Source organism: Pararge aegeria, chromosome 3 (genome assembly GCF_905163445.1).
Source record: "Pararge aegeria chromosome 3, ilParAegt1.1, whole genome shotgun sequence".
In the NCBI taxonomy this organism is placed as follows: domain Eukaryota; kingdom Metazoa; phylum Arthropoda; class Insecta; order Lepidoptera; family Nymphalidae; genus Pararge; species Pararge aegeria.
This window is the reverse complement of record NC_053182.1, coordinates 14,029,403-14,044,338: the sequence shown is the minus strand read 5'-3', so window position 1 is coordinate 14,044,338 and position 14,936 is coordinate 14,029,403. Positions and strand designations below refer to the sequence as shown.

At 32.7% G+C, this 14,936-nt stretch overlaps 3 protein-coding genes across 4 annotated transcripts; 1 reads left to right on the top strand and 2 right to left on the bottom strand.

Annotated features, from left to right (window-relative positions):
* Positions 1–549: 549 nt before the first annotated feature.
* Positions 550–7,059, bottom strand: LOC120637097 (protein Dr1). The gene is made up of 3 exons (XM_039908735.1): positions 6,656–7,059; positions 2,572–2,735; positions 550–1,036 (listed from the first exon to the last, which is right to left on the bottom strand). The coding sequence occupies exons 1-3, from the start codon at positions 6,894–6,896 to the stop codon at positions 887–889; spliced, it is 555 nt and encodes a 184-aa protein (XP_039764669.1). The 5' UTR covers positions 6,897–7,059; the 3' UTR covers positions 550–886.
* A 2,788-nt stretch (positions 7,060–9,847) lies between these two features.
* LOC120637408 (coiled-coil domain-containing protein 25) lies at positions 9,848–11,037 on the top strand. Its single transcript, XM_039909240.1, has 4 exons — positions 9,848–10,089; positions 10,277–10,368; positions 10,456–10,602; positions 10,689–11,037. Exons 1-4 carry the CDS (start codon positions 10,017–10,019, stop codon positions 10,998–11,000), a joined length of 624 nt encoding a protein of 207 aa, XP_039765174.1. The 5' UTR covers positions 9,848–10,016; the 3' UTR covers positions 11,001–11,037.
* LOC120637407 (queuine tRNA-ribosyltransferase catalytic subunit) lies at positions 11,023–14,827 on the bottom strand. Of its 2 annotated transcripts, XM_039909239.1 has the most exons (7): positions 14,619–14,827; positions 14,016–14,177; positions 13,387–13,684; positions 13,069–13,312; positions 12,699–12,867; positions 12,428–12,622; positions 11,023–11,905 (listed from the first exon to the last, which is right to left on the bottom strand). In XM_039909239.1, exons 2-7 carry the CDS (start codon positions 14,145–14,147, stop codon positions 11,750–11,752), a joined length of 1,194 nt encoding a protein of 397 aa, XP_039765173.1. In that variant the 5' UTR covers positions 14,148–14,177; positions 14,619–14,827; the 3' UTR covers positions 11,023–11,749. The 2 variants fall into 2 exon arrangements, with proteins under 2 accessions (XP_039765173.1, XP_039765171.1); XM_039909237.1 differs by lacking the exon at positions 14,619–14,827 and having other exon boundaries at positions 14,016–14,261.
* Positions 14,828–14,936: the final 109 nt, after the last annotated feature.

Here is a 14,936-nt window from a genome sequence, read left to right as displayed (position 1 = left end):
TTAGAATAAATTAAAAAGTATTTAACTGCTAAATAAATACTCTTGATGGAACTTAGAACTTGAAAAAAAAATAGAACTATTTATTTGAATAAGAATAAATGCTGCGATATAAATGTAGCACACTTTTGTATCTACCGGCGAACTAATAAAACTTTAAAACACGAAAGCTTTTTGTGACTTTTAATTATGATAGTTAGATATGTGCCCTCGCTGACTATTTTGTATGTAATATTGAGTACTTTAATTATGTAGGACATAATTTTTATATAAGACCAATAGCTTTCTCAGAGCTCCTAAAATTTTGCTACATTATTGCAATTTTTTTGGCACTCTGGTCGACATCATTTGAGCAAACTCGTATTATTTCATTAATTATTCTAAAACGCTACGCTTTTCAGTGGCTAATTGTGTTGCCATCACCAATTTCGAAACCGGAAAAAAAACTGAAAATAGTACCTACTAGTACTATCGTTGTATCATTTTGTTTGAATAACACTTTACATAAGGACAACATCTAATTAAAATACCGAGACAAGTCAATGCCATGTAGAACTAAGAAAGGCTTATTTAATCATAATTTTTCATTATTACAAGTGTGGCTGTTTTACTACATAAGTAAAGATGGCAATTATTAATATATAACACAAATTTATTGAAGCCAACACGTCTTGTATTCATGAAGATACAAATAATGCAAGATTGTAGGATTTATTTTTAGTACTTATTTACATAAAGATAAATAACGTTTAAATTGTTAGATAACACTGGTGAAACCACAGAATACTACAAGCTATACAGATAAAGAAGACATTAAACTTGTTATAATAAATATGTAATTGATAAAAACGTAATATTAATTAATAGCAAATGTGTTCTATAAAATCATTTATGAGTAATCATCATCTTCATTATCTTCTTGCTTGATGCCTGCAGGTGGTGGCACATACGGTTGTGATGTCCCTTCAACAGCAATATTTCCTTGTTGTTGCAACAGTAACCATTGTTGTTGTTCATGTTTTGCTTGCTCCTCTTTAGCCTGAAACATGAAATAAATAAATATAAATGAGACTTGTACTCCCAGTAACAATGCACTTAAACGTAAACATATTTAGACAGACTCAAACCAGCTTCCCAGTTAATGTTTTTAATTTCTACAATTAATTATAAACATATTTATATCATTGTTATATATTTTAAAATAAGCAATAATGTTAACTATTATTTTAATTATATTAAGTTTTTTTTAAATTTTAACAATGTGAAATAATCTATCTATTATACTTATAATGAATCTGTAACGGGTAAATTCTGTACATTGAAGATATTTAAAAACTGTAATTTTTTTCATTGGTGTCTGTCGGTCTGTCTGTATCTAAGCCGCGCATAACGCTGAAACTACTAAATGAATTCAATATAGGATCATTTTTTCGTGAAATTCAGCTCAGTTCTTTTCACCATAATTCAAATGCAGGCAAATGTAAATCGATTTAAAAAAATCTTTTTTTACTGGATAGGTAGTATTATCAGTATTAGTTTTGCTCTAATTTCGTCTAGATCTGATGTATATGATTGGAGTTAGAGGTCAGAACTCCTAAGCGGATATTAGCAAATCGCTCTCAAATAGATACTGAATACATAAAATATTGTCACATTTATGAGGACTTAGTTCTAGGACTAAATAAAAAATGTTAGAAATTGTCTGGGTTAACATATAGCATACATAATCAATTAACAATACGATTTCGATACTTCTTTCAACAATAACCATTTTTTGTTAGTTATAGGAGCCAAGACTGATTGATACCACATTATCATTCATATTTCCAAAGACGGCACCTACCAATTTACTGACTCGGGTCAACGTTGCTTACCCAGTGCTTTCGACTAATATGTAGTGCTGCTGTTATTTGTGCACACGTTATTTGCAGACATTTGTTATAGGAAATTAAAGTATTCAAAATAAGGCAAAACTGGAGTAGGTCCTCTGGACTGGCATTTGAAATTGGCAATGCTTACATGATTTAAGGTTATAGATAATAGGGTGATTAAAGCTCCAAGAGCAAGAACACATATATTATTCAACCCATGTTTTTCCTATTCAGTATTTTCTATAAGTACTTAATATCATAAGTTTGTATATTTGACACTGCCAGTGCAATTGAAAAAACTTTATGTTTGTATCTGATTTATTGAGATAGGTGCAGACTATGTAGCAGTTTACTTTGCAATTAAAAGTATTCAAATATTTATTAAGAAAAGTCAATCTAAACAAAATATTCCAAAATTGTACGAAGTGTTTTAAATATTTATTACCAGGTGCAGTGTAGTAAATTTTTAATATTGTATACTTTAAATTGTATGGTTGTTCGATGTTGAGACAATATGGTGTGCAAAGGCTATTAAAGGTTGCTCAATAGCTTAATTTATAGACCTTTGTTGTAACATTGAAAATTTCATAACCTTTGACCTTAAATATTAACAGACTTGTTACTGACCTTAAATAACAAGTCTGTTAATTGGGGCATGATAAGTAATACATAGTGCTAAGGTAAACATAGGTCTAAATCTCACTTTAGCAAATAACTCTTGCTGTTGTCTCAATAACTCCTCTTCTGGGATGCCAAGGTTTTCAAGCCTAGTGCTTTGCCTTCTTCTCTTGGCAGCCACAGCTTTGCAATCTTTAAGCACAGCTTCTGCTTCAACTGTGTAATCGCTGAATCCAAGTCTATCTAATGCTGTAACAATGAGTTTAGTTTATTTGAGTTACTTCTAAATATTAATTTCTAGGTGTATTCTCAACTAATTCCTGTAATTAACAAAAAAGATTGGTATACAAATCCTATTTAATAATAAATTAAGCAGTACTAGTAAATGTGGTACCAATTTCTAAATTGAGAAACATATACTTTGTTCCCTTAATACAATTTTTTTTTTTTAATTTTGATAAAGTGTTATCAAAATAAAAAAAAATTGTGTTTGAGATTTATAAACATCTAGATCAGTGTTTAGTGATCCAGCAAGAAAGATTAATTTGGGGTCTCTGATAACCATCACCCCTCACAAATATTGTTGATTCAATTATAAAATATCATCATGAAGCCAGAAATCAAGACTGAAATCTTCAACTAGGCTATCACTGCTACCATACTATAACATAATTTTTTTAACTTAATAAATATAAAAATGCATAATTGCAGGATCCAATTGATGAAGAGAGTAAGACTTCTATACAGACTCTTAGGTATTATTCAGCTGATAAGTCACACTATACCGGATGTTTGGTGCATCGTGTGCCAAATCGAATCTGATGATTGGAGGGGTCTTTGGCTATCTCTTCAGCCCTCGTAAAAAAATCTTGCTCAAACGGTTTTTTTTATACTGATTTTAAATTGTTTTTTTAAAAATTGTAAAAATTCTACATTTAAATTTTAATAAAAAATAAAGTTGTTAAGTATTAATTAATTTTCTTTTTAATCTTTAATTTGTAACGTTTTACGCTTCTTTTGAAACTAGAATTACACGCCAGCAACATCTAGTTTTTGTTTTACAGCCCCGCAAAGTTTTTTTTACGTAAAAAAATAAGCTTGAACGTCAACTTTCGGTTTTAATAAAAAAAAAACTAAAAGTGATCATGTTCTTCCAATTTTTTTAAAACATCTCTGGACTGTCCCCTTTCTAATGGTGTGCAATATGCCATGAAAAGTAATTAGTAACATCACTAATTTTCAAATTTTCTAAACTTAGTCACAATTTTCTAATATTCAACAGATGAAAGAAAAACAAGTTTTTGCGTAAATAAAACTCACAAGCAGGTAAAATTTTTAAATTTCGTAGGTTTTACTTGAAATAAAAATAATACATTGCATTTGAAACATTTATTTCATAATTTTTACAAATTCTGCTCAAATTGTTCACCCCTGTTTCGAATGCAGGCCCGACATCTTTGACGTATTGTTACAGTTGTAGTCCGAAGCCGTATTTCGTTCTTAATTGTACCGAAGGCCGCTTCTATGCGTTGTATTAGTACCTCCCTCGTTGGGACTTCTGTGGCGTATACTAGCTCTTTGGCACGTCCCCAGACATAAAAATCTAACGGAGTTAAGTCTGGGGAACGTGGAGGCCATGCAATAGGCCCATCGCGCCCAATCCACGAATTGGGGAACACATTATCGAGGTATTCCCTCACAGTTAAACGCCAATGCGCGGGACAGCCGTCATTTTGAAATACTATGGGCACATCTTCATTAAACACGGGCACCTCGGCCAATAATTCCGGCAGATCATTTTGCAGGAACTCTAAATAATTATCGCCATTTAAGTTATCAGGCAGGTAGTGCGGTCCAATTACCTGATTCCCAATCACTCCTGCCCAAACGTTCACACTAAACCGTCTTTGAAAAGATTGCTGTCTTTTGGCATGTGGGTTTTGCCGTTTCGGTGCCCAATGGTGTAAATTGTGCAAGTTAAGAATCCCTTCTCTGGTAAATTTGGATTCGTCAGTCCACAGTATTCTTTTTAAAAAATCAGGATTATCCACATCTGTGTGTAACAAAAACCGACAAAAGTGCATTCGTCTGTCAAAGTCGCCACCCTCAAGACCTGCAACAACCAAAAATCTTTTTAATTCCCCTTGAGCAGTAATTAATTGCACTAGAAGATTATGGATACCTGCTAAACAAAGGCAACGTCAAACAAAGGTTTTAAATTACGTACCTTGAACCGGAGTCTCGTGGAATGGATATTTTTCGTTTTGTCGAAGGACTTTCCACACTTTCCATATTGAAATATCAAGTTGTGCCGCCACATATCTAATGCTTCTTGTGTCGTCTTCCTCAAAAAGTGCCAGTATTCTCTCGTCCACTTCAACATTATGTCGCACAACATGTCCCCTTGGTTCATGAAAATTGACACTCCCAGTCTCGCGTAAACGTCGGTATGTGTCTTGGAAGACTCTGCGGCCAGGTAATCGTCGACCAGGAAAGCGTTCCTGGTAAAGTCGTTGCGCTGCACGAGCGACACCACGGGCTGCACCATAAACCATTATGATGTCCGCATATTCCTCGTTAGAGTATGTCGTCATTGCAACAACAAAAAAGTCAACAAAGTTTAACAATAACACCAAAAGTAAATAAAACGTAACAAAAAACAACAAAACTTAACGAAAACTAAATAAAAGAATCGTGGAGTACAGTAAGCTAGCACACACGTTAGGCAGCAGAGGCAGTGATGTCTCGACTAAAAAATAAGATGGCCGCCGTGTCGACGCGACGCGGGGCCCGTTCGCGATTGGTTCAAACAGGTTTGCACTATGCAAGAAAGGAATAGAAGATAGATTTCGCTTCACTAGAGTGAAAAAACTATTTTTGCCTGTTTAAACGAACAACGGGCGTATAACTTTATGAAAGAGACAGAAAATGTCATCTGCCTTGTGAATTGTGAGTGTTATTTACGCAAACCCTTGTTTTTCTTTCACCTGTTGAATATTAGAAAATTGCGACCAAGTTTAGAAAATTTGAAAATTAGTGATGTTACTAATTACTTTTCATGGCATATTGCACACCATTAGAAAGGGGACAGTCCAGAGATGTTTTAAAAAAATTGGAAGAACATGATCACTTTTAGTTTTTTTTTTATTAAAACCGAAAGTTGACGTTCAAGCTTATTTTTTTACGTAAAAAAAACTTTGCGGGGCTGTAAAACAAAAACTAGATGTTGCTGGCGTGTAATTCTAGTTTCAAAAGAAGCGTAAAACGTTACAAATTAAAGATTAAAAAGAAAATTAATTAATACTTAACAACTTTATTTTTTATTAAAATTTAAATGTAGAATTTTTACAATTTTTAAAAAAACAATTTAAAATCAGTATAAAAAAAACCGTTTGAGCAAGATTTTTTTACGAGGGCTGAAGAGATAGCCAAAGACCCCTCCAATCATCAGATTCGATTTGGCACACGATGCACCAAACATCCTGTATAATGAAACAAACAACATTTAACTAGATACTCATAAAAATATTTTATTGTCAGTGTTTTAGGTCTTTCACTATATCATCAAGCCTGTAACTTATTCTACCTTAAATATGGTTAAAATTAATAAAAAGTTAATTTTCATACAAAGACAGAGACATGTAATAAACAACTAAGACACTGCAAGGTATCTCTGCATTGTTCGAGTCCATGTAGGACTGTGGTGCATCGATAATGCAGTCATATTTATATCAAAATATGCAACAACTCAATGTCATGAACATTGGTTGTTAATCAAAGTTTAATTAATTAAATACCCACTTTATAAATTTACTGTAACATATGTCTGATTTATTCATGATGAAAAAATAACAAAAAAATTCATTATCATCATCCTCAGTTTATTATTGTTGACTGATGAGGGATAATTTGCAGGCTTCTCCTTGCTAATTATGGAAAGAAAGATTAAGAGCATAGACCTACAACTCTGCAACAATATAATATTGCATCATCACACACATTATGATCCTCATGTTAAGGAAGGACATCATGACTATACAAGACCGACAAGTATAATAAATTGTATCGTGCTTAAACACGTTACAAATATTGTTAGTGTATATTCCATTCATACACAGCCAACAAATTAGGTTCTCACCCTTACAGATGTTAAAAAATATAATATTTACCTTGGAGAACATGTTCAGCATTAATAGTTTTCTTATTGCTCTGATTACATACTTCGTTGGCCTCAGAACTAATGAGATGAATAAATTCCGTGCAACAATTAAGAATCAGCTCACGAGACTCAAAAGCAACGCGAACTGAGGGTACCAATTCTTTGATCATTTTATTAATGCTTGCGCGAGGCAAAGTTAGTTCATCTTCCTCTGATGGTGGAGGGCATAACTCCCGCTCTGGACTCCCCATTTTTGTATTCGTAAAACTCCTGTATGAGCTGTTAGTAGGTATGTATACCTGATTACAAGGAAATATAGACAAATAAAAACCGAAAAGCTATTAATTCAACACTTTAAACAATAAACCCAAAAACACAACTACTGTCACAGACCAAAATAAATACTACAACAGATAAGATAACTACTGTCTACTATAGTCGGAAAAATGTAATAGGCCCGTTTTGACATTTGTGCAAGACATAGAATGTAACTTGGAACGAAACTGAAAGAAACAAAAAAATAAAAATCAATTACATACAGTGTTTTAAAAAATACGTAAATTTTTTTGGGACGTTAAATAATATGAAAGAATATATCGCGAGTATTCTTTTTGCGCTTACTTCATAGTAGCATGCAATTTATAATTGTTGCGAAACGTTCCGAAAACAGTTACGTTCTCAGTCTTTTTTTTTTATACTAGAGTTGTAACCATTTTTTTACTGTTTTTTACTGAATATCGAAATTAAATATTGTGTAGTTATCTTTACTGCAAAGAATGAGGTTGGTTCTCAAAATGGGTTCTAAATAATGAGTCTGAGATGATGTATCTGACCAAGCGGCACATGACTGAAGCGTCCCCGCGCGCACTGCGCAGTTTTTCGTTCCTCATCTTGTAAAGTTGACTGTGCGCTCGTTTAAGTTTGATATATATTGTTTACTATTACGTTAACTATGACTCTTCTATTTTGGACATTAATTTAAACATAGTGATTTGATTCGATTTTTGTGTTTGTTGTTATATAGTACTAACTCTGTTTCAACATGTTGAAAAGTGGACAAGGGTAGAGGTAAGGAGAGTCATCTGTGTATATGAAAAAGTGTCGTCAAAATGTATTAAATTAGGATGGCGCCACATTTGCATCAGGGTAACTCTTAAAAGAAGCGCCAAATATAAATATTGTTAGAGTAGGCTTGAAAAATAAACAAGGAAGTATGGAGTTACAAGGAAGTAAGGTTATATTTACCACAATATTTTGTACAACGTAAGTTGTTGAAATTCTCAATAATTGACTACTGTAAGGTTACTTGAATTTTCGTATGCCATTGAATAAATGCCATTCTAAGCTAGATTCTCAATACGAGATGATATGCAAATCAATAAAATGAATCCTTTTGATAAAAACAGTAATGGATTTGGAGTATTTATATTTGATAAGAAGGTGCTGGCACGTTGGAAAGTTGGAAGGACTGGCGACTAAAGCGACGCGGGGAAAAAAAGAAGAAAAAGGAAAAAGGGAAACGAATATATTAGTAAAAGAGTAATTATTTTAAGACTCTAAATTGGAAGTACATTGTTTGCGTAATTGACAAATTATATGATAGTGTATTCTGAAATTGGTTTTTATTTGGACTGGAATATTTTTACACTACTTTAGTCGATAATGACATTAAATTTTTTAACTCTGCATACTTCAATTCATCTACGATTGCTACATTCATACCATACCCTGTGCATCCACCAGCGCCATTGTGGAGGATTTTTGAACTGTTATTTAGCGCAACAACTGGACACTTTTTCAACTTTTCTCCCATATAAGATGACTCTCCTTACCTCTACCCTCCATAGACCAGTTGAAGCGCTGACGAGAGTTCTACGATAGGGTTGTGCCGAGTACGGCATAATTTGTCGATAGTAAAAATCGACATTATTTCTGTTTAGATTTATAAAATTACAGATTTATCAATTTATAATGTTGAAGCAACTTGATTGTTACAAGTCCCATATAATTCTACATAAAAATCCTTATGGCTGCAAAATACTAATTTCGTAAATTGGGATTGTAAGTTGAATGATTACTTATCTAAACATTTTACTGAGGATTTTTGTACGTTACATAAGAGTACGGTATAGCAAAATTATTTTTAGTGAGTTCTAATGGAAATAGGCAGATATTTTGTATCTTAGACATAACTTATTTGTTAGCAGCCCATATGCCTGTTTACTTTTATTACTTCTTTCAAGAGCTTATTTTTTTATGTTATATGTTGTAGGTTTACCTTTAATGACTGCTCAAAATGAGTTGTAAAAAAGTCAACACTACCAAGAAACGCTGATAAGTACGAATCCCCAAATAAAAAGGGTTTTGGGGGTTTAAGGGGCTTTGGGTGTTTGAGGTCTGCGATGATTGGTGTTCATCTATTTTGTTCATCTGTGGTCTTATAGCTCATTAATGAGTTTTAAATATTTTATTTTAATTGAATGATAGAATAGTATTTTTTATTTTAGCACTGGACTAAAATCTCATCTGGTGGTATATGCAGGTGAAGATGGAAGAAGACTAACCTGTACGGCAGTTATATTAAAACCTCAAAAGAAGGTCAAATCGGTTTCTACGCATCGTACTATAACACAACATCGCTTGCCGGCTCATCTTTGTTGGTAAAATGGTAAAAAGCTAGCTTAGCTAAATAGCTACTTTTATAATATACTAGTTTTAAGTATTACTAAGTATATGCATTTCGGTTGTATGCAGCAACCAAAAATTATTCATTGCATATATCGGGTGATATATTAAGAAATAATATTTTGTCATCCCGAATTATCTGGGCTTGCTAATACAATAAAAAAATACCCTTGATTTTTATTTTAATATTCATTCCTATATATATATTCCTATACATTTTATAGCAAGTCTTACATAGTTATCGTTTTTTTTAAACCGTAGCGATAATCACTAGCGTTAGTTCCGAGAACCTTCACCATTGCTATCAGTGCCAAATTTGACAAAATCATATGGTTTCAATATGAAAATGTTTATTACCAGTCCAGCGTAGTATAATAGAGGTCAGTGATTTTGATTATAGACTTTATAATAGAGGTAGAGGTCAGTGTTTTTCTAAAAACCTGGACATAATGTCCATAGGAGGCATAGGCCATAGAGCTATAAAGTACCTATGTACTACTCCAGACCCCATAGAGTACAGACCAGTAAAATAAATCTGTGCTGAAAATTAATGCCATTATTAGCTGCCTACCCTAATATTATTTATTGCAACTGAAATTTCACTAAATTTCTATGAAATGTTTGTAGATCTTGCAACAGAAGCGCATTAAAAGTTCTTATAGATCAATAGATGCTATAAATCTACAATGGTTTTTTATTTTACAAGTGATGTCGTTTCTCCCGCAGTAACTTTGTTCATGGGTAACGATAAACATGAAAGTAAGTGGAGGATATTATTATAAATTGGGTTAGGGACAAAATGTTCTGTTTTACATAAGGCGATACTTTTGTTTGCAATGAAACTACAATAATTTTAACCCCTGAGAATCGTGATAGGTTATTTTAAGTCAGTGTCCCATAGTATATTGATAAATCAATGAACAAACTTATTTTATTTTTATTGTAGATGAAGATTTGATAAAATGGGGATGGCCTGAAGATGTTTGGTTCCATGTTAATAAAGTTTCATCAGCACACGTTTATCTTCGCTTAGCACCTGTGAGTAGTTTTTGTGGCCCCTGTCTGACTGTTGTCTTAAATCAATATAATTGTTAATCAAATAGACTATAAATATTTATTTTCAAGGGTCAAACAATAGATGATATACCAACCGCTGTTCTTGATGATGCATGCCAGTTAGTAAAAGCAAACTCCATTATGGGAAATAAAATGAATGATATTGATATTGTTTACACAATGTGGTCAAATTTGAAGAAAACTGCAGGTATGGAGGTGAGTTCTGAACTCTCTGATAAAACAAAGAGGGCAGATAATTATTTTGCATGTGTTACTCCACTTTGTGTTTTGCTTGTTTTTAGGTTGGTCAAGTTGCGTTTCACAAAGATAAGGATGTAAGAAAAGTGAGAATAATTAAAAGAATAAATGAAATTATTAATAGACTAAACAAAACAAAAAGAGAAGCATTTCCTGATTTGAGACTTGAAAGAGAAACTAGAGACAGGGTAGAACGAGAAGATAAAAAGAAATTGGTAAGAGAGAAAAAAGACAAGGAAAAGGAAGAAGAAAAACAAAAGAAAGAGGAAGCAGAGTTAAGAAGTTATGCCACATTGATGAAAAAGGAAAATATGACAACAAATCAAGATGGAAACGATTCTGATGATTTTATGTAAAAATGAAATAAAGACCACTATGTATTTGAGTGCATAATTTAATTTCTTTGGTTTACATACTAGCCTACTTCTTATTATTGTATGAAATAAAACAAAACTCTTGCTGGAGGGTAAGTTTACGCAAATAATAGTCCCATGAATTTATTTTATCACATAGGATGGGCAGCTTTCATCCACTTTCAAACAATTTCACCTTATAAATGGACACTGAATACAGAGACAACCAGAAAACTTTAAGTTTATTGATTAAGTAGTCTTTGTTAATAATGTTACCAGTAGGTACATTTAGTGCAGAAAATATGCAGTAAGGCAGATCTAGTGCAGCATTCTGTAGCAAAAAGGATCAACAAAACATGAACACACTGACATAACTGGGAATATTTACTTGGAACAGTTAAGAGCACAACTTGCTGTAAGACTCAAGGCTGTCTGTAAAAATGTAAAAAAAAACAGTGTAAAAATCTTGCTTAAGGGGCCAAGTGAAAATCTTGTGGTGTATAGATAGATGTTTTGTCCTTATTACTACTTCAGGTCCTTATTGCTACTTCAGAAAGGCTTTTGTGGGTTTCCAATAGCTGCTGTCCAATTTTCTCTGCATAAGGGAGTTGTGAAGTAAAGCATGGTAATCATAAACATCAGTATTATATACAGTATTGTATACAATACAAATCTCAGCTGCTTTAATGATTCTGAGTTGAGCTTAGAGATGTGTAGACTATTGGAAAGTTTGTCATTATTAAATCGACAGGTTAGTCTTCCAATATGTTTATTCCAACTGACAGCAATGAGTTATTAATCCAGGTAGGAAAGTTTTTATCAGGATGAATTTCATTAACAAATTTCTTAACAAATTTAGGGAATGTTCCTTGTTTGATATTTTCTCTCATGGTTCTCATAAGGCGCATCTGCAACCATATAAAAAGTTACAAAATTTAAACATATAACTTAAATAGACTCCTATTCCTTGTTAACTGTGCAATTGAAGTTATAAAAACTGTTTTTGAGATAAAGACAAAACTAGAGGTAAAACAAATTCCCAAATTGCCCCTTCCAGGAATTGCTCACCATTGCGCTAGGAGTTCATCAAAATTGTGATTGATTTATTTTATCATTAATATCAACCTATTACACATATTCTCTTAGAATGAGAAAAGCCAAGTGCATATCAATAGATTTCATACACTATTAAGAACAATATGGAGAACTTTCCGGCATGCAGGTCAAGAAGACAACAACACCCCTGGCACACACCTCAAATAAGTTTGAAGTGTGTTTCAGGGGCCAAACTTAGCCCCACAGAATTAGAAATTACTGTTACTAAATTCATAAGTTACAGGGACTTGCCAGATATTAACATACTGTAAATTCATCTCAGTAAACTTGAGGACCCTACTTCACATAGTTACAGTAAAATAATTTGTACCGACCTGAAAGGCAATATTGTGCACTGAGATCAAATGGCAGGCTACAGTTTCAACAGATACAATGCAATGCAGGTAAGCTCTTGTATAGTTGGCACAAGTAGTACATTCACAGTCACTGTCAATTGGATTGAGATCACTTTCAAATTGTTTCTGTTTCAAATTCAATTGTCCTTTATTTACTAGTGCACACCCAAATCTCTAAAAAAACATGTTTTTTTCAAACATTTTCAAACATTTAATCAAAATATACAAGAGTTACTACTTAAGTTCTTACAGCTGTACGTGTAGGGAACACACAATCAAACATGTCCACTCCTAGTGCAACACACACAACAAGGTCAATAGCCAATCCCACTCCCATCAGATAACGTGGTTTAGATTTATCTAGTATTTCAGTTCCTAGGCTGACCATAGGCCAAAAGTCATCCTTTGCTTCACCACCACTACAAATAGGAATACTTAATTAAATATATACTCATCATCATCATATTATGCAGCCTATTCATGTCTCACTAGTGAATACAGGCCTCCATTGGTTAAAACAAGGACCAATGGCATTACATGCTCTCTGAAGCATGGGGCACTTGAACAAATAAAATGTTATATACTAAAAACATCAGTAAACCTAAATTTAAAATGAATACCTAAGACCTCCTATAGCAAAACCATTAACATCTTTTGTTATATGTTCCTCAGCACTTTTCCTTCGTAATTCTGGGTTTAATAGACCTTGTACTATGGGGAATATATTTTGTTCAGATGGTCTTTTATGAGCTTTCAGGCAACGGTCCAGCCATCGACTAGTTCTTTCAGTTGCTTCTTTTATGCGATCATAATCTTGAAATGTTGTTTGAACAACATCATCTAGCTGCATAATTATATCAGCACCTATTGATCAAAGTAAGAGTATATTCAACAATTATTTTAAAAGTCACAATATTGTTTTTGTGTGAAGATCTCACCAATACAATTCTGGATTTCAATAGATTTTTCTGGTGTTAACATAATTTCACTATCATCATATGGGGATCTGAATTTCACTCCTTCTTCTGTGATTTCCGCTAACTTAAGCAACGAAACCATTTGAAAACCTCCTGAGTCTGTGAGGAGAGCTCTATTCCATCCCATAAATTTATGAAGGCCACCAACTTTTTTCAACACATCCACACCAGGTCTATTTCCCAAATGATAGGTATTCCCTAATATAATCTCACAATTTAAATTTTCAAGCTGATCTGTTAATAGACCCTTCATTGTGCCCTAAAATAAAAAGTCATAGATTTTAGCAGCATATAGAAATAAAATAAAATTTTAAAGTCATTAATCATGTATATTTAAAAAACTAGCAAATTATGAGCATTTTCAAACATTTTGAAAAAAAAATTATATTATAATTAATTTCACTCCATCCCATAAATTGTCATAAACAAATGTTACAAAATGTTAGTTTATTGTTTAATTCAGGTATAAACCACGATAAATAAAACCAGGGATAACTAGGGACATTTACTACGAATTTTCCTGGATAATATTGTGATTTGTATTTATTTAAAGAAATTATATACCTACTAAGTCAAAACTGTTTACACACCTGAGTTCCAACTGGCATAAATACAGGAGTTTGGACATCATAATGAGGTAACTTCATAATTGCAACTCGAGCTCGTGAATGTTTACATTCTGATTGCACAGTGAATGTTAATGCTTTCGATGTGTTTACCATCTTGAACAAATCAGTAATCACCAATTTATTCTACAAAATAAGAATAATTGTTATGAATCACCTGAAATCAATTTTATATTAACAAGTGACCATTTTTAGTTACTAGGATTAAAACCGCACATTTAAGGTTAGAAAATCTATAGACAAATCTCGAGTTTCAAATTTGAAATCTTGTTTATTGTTGTTTTTTTAAGTAGGTATAAAAATTATTTCCTACATTGACATGTCTGGTCCACTACAAAGACTCAGAATAACGAATAAAATAGAATTAGGACTAAAATAAAGCGAAGTTCATTTATCTTAAAATTTTTGAAAGTAGTATCACTATAGTGTGAGTGAGACAATAATGTTCTTTAAGATTTTGGTTTCCGTATAGAAGCCGTTGGAGCCGTGCTTGAAAGTTCGTAGTTTAGCTTGCGTGATCAAGTCTAAGCAGAATTATAAAGGAGTTAGAATATTTTAGTATGTTACCTGGCTTAACTACGGTTCACCATTTTCCCCGACCCTATAGCGACCATGATTTGTAATAAATGCTATGCGAAAAAGACTGCACTACTTGAAGACCTGTAAATTTAGTTTCGTTTTGAGATTTAGGAACAAGAATTGCCGCTAATGTATATTTGTAATAAGACCTGTGAACCAAAGACCAATAAATAAATATTGTGAGCTATCACTATGTTATAAGGCTTTGATTGTACAACGTGCCGATTTGGCACACCTAAAAGCCAACAAAGCAAAAAAAGAAGAAGAAGGCTTTCATGTCTTTAAATTACTTAAACCCACAGCCTT

Coding starts and splice junctions, on each gene's coding strand:
- LOC120637097 (XM_039908735.1), bottom strand. CDS start 6,896: ATGGGGAGTCCAGAGCGGGAGTTATGCCCTCCACCATCAGAGGAAGAT. Junction 2,736..6,655: donor TGCTGAACATGTTCTCCAAG/GTAAATATTATA, acceptor TCATTGTTACAG/CATTAGATAGACTTGGATTC. Junction 1,037..2,571: donor AGCAAGAGTTATTTGCTAAA/GTGAGATTTAGA, acceptor TTCATGTTTCAG/GCTAAAGAGGAGCAAGCAAA.
- LOC120637408 (XM_039909240.1), top strand. CDS start 10,017: ATGGTTTTTTATTTTACAAGTGATGTCGTTTCTCCCGCAGTAACTTTG. Junction 10,090..10,276: donor GGGTAACGATAAACATGAAA/GTAAGTGGAGGA, acceptor TTTTTATTGTAG/ATGAAGATTTGATAAAATGG. Junction 10,369..10,455: donor TTTATCTTCGCTTAGCACCT/GTGAGTAGTTTT, acceptor TTTATTTTCAAG/GGTCAAACAATAGATGATAT.
- LOC120637407 (XM_039909239.1), bottom strand. CDS start 14,147: ATGGTAAACACATCGAAAGCATTAACATTCACTGTGCAATCAGAATGT. Junction 13,313..13,386: donor TGAAATCCAGAATTGTATTG/GTGAGATCTTCA, acceptor TTTGATCAATAG/GTGCTGATATAATTATGCAG. Junction 11,906..12,427: donor TGCACAATATTGCCTTTCAG/GTCGGTACAAAT, acceptor ATATGGTTGCAG/ATGCGCCTTATGAGAACCAT.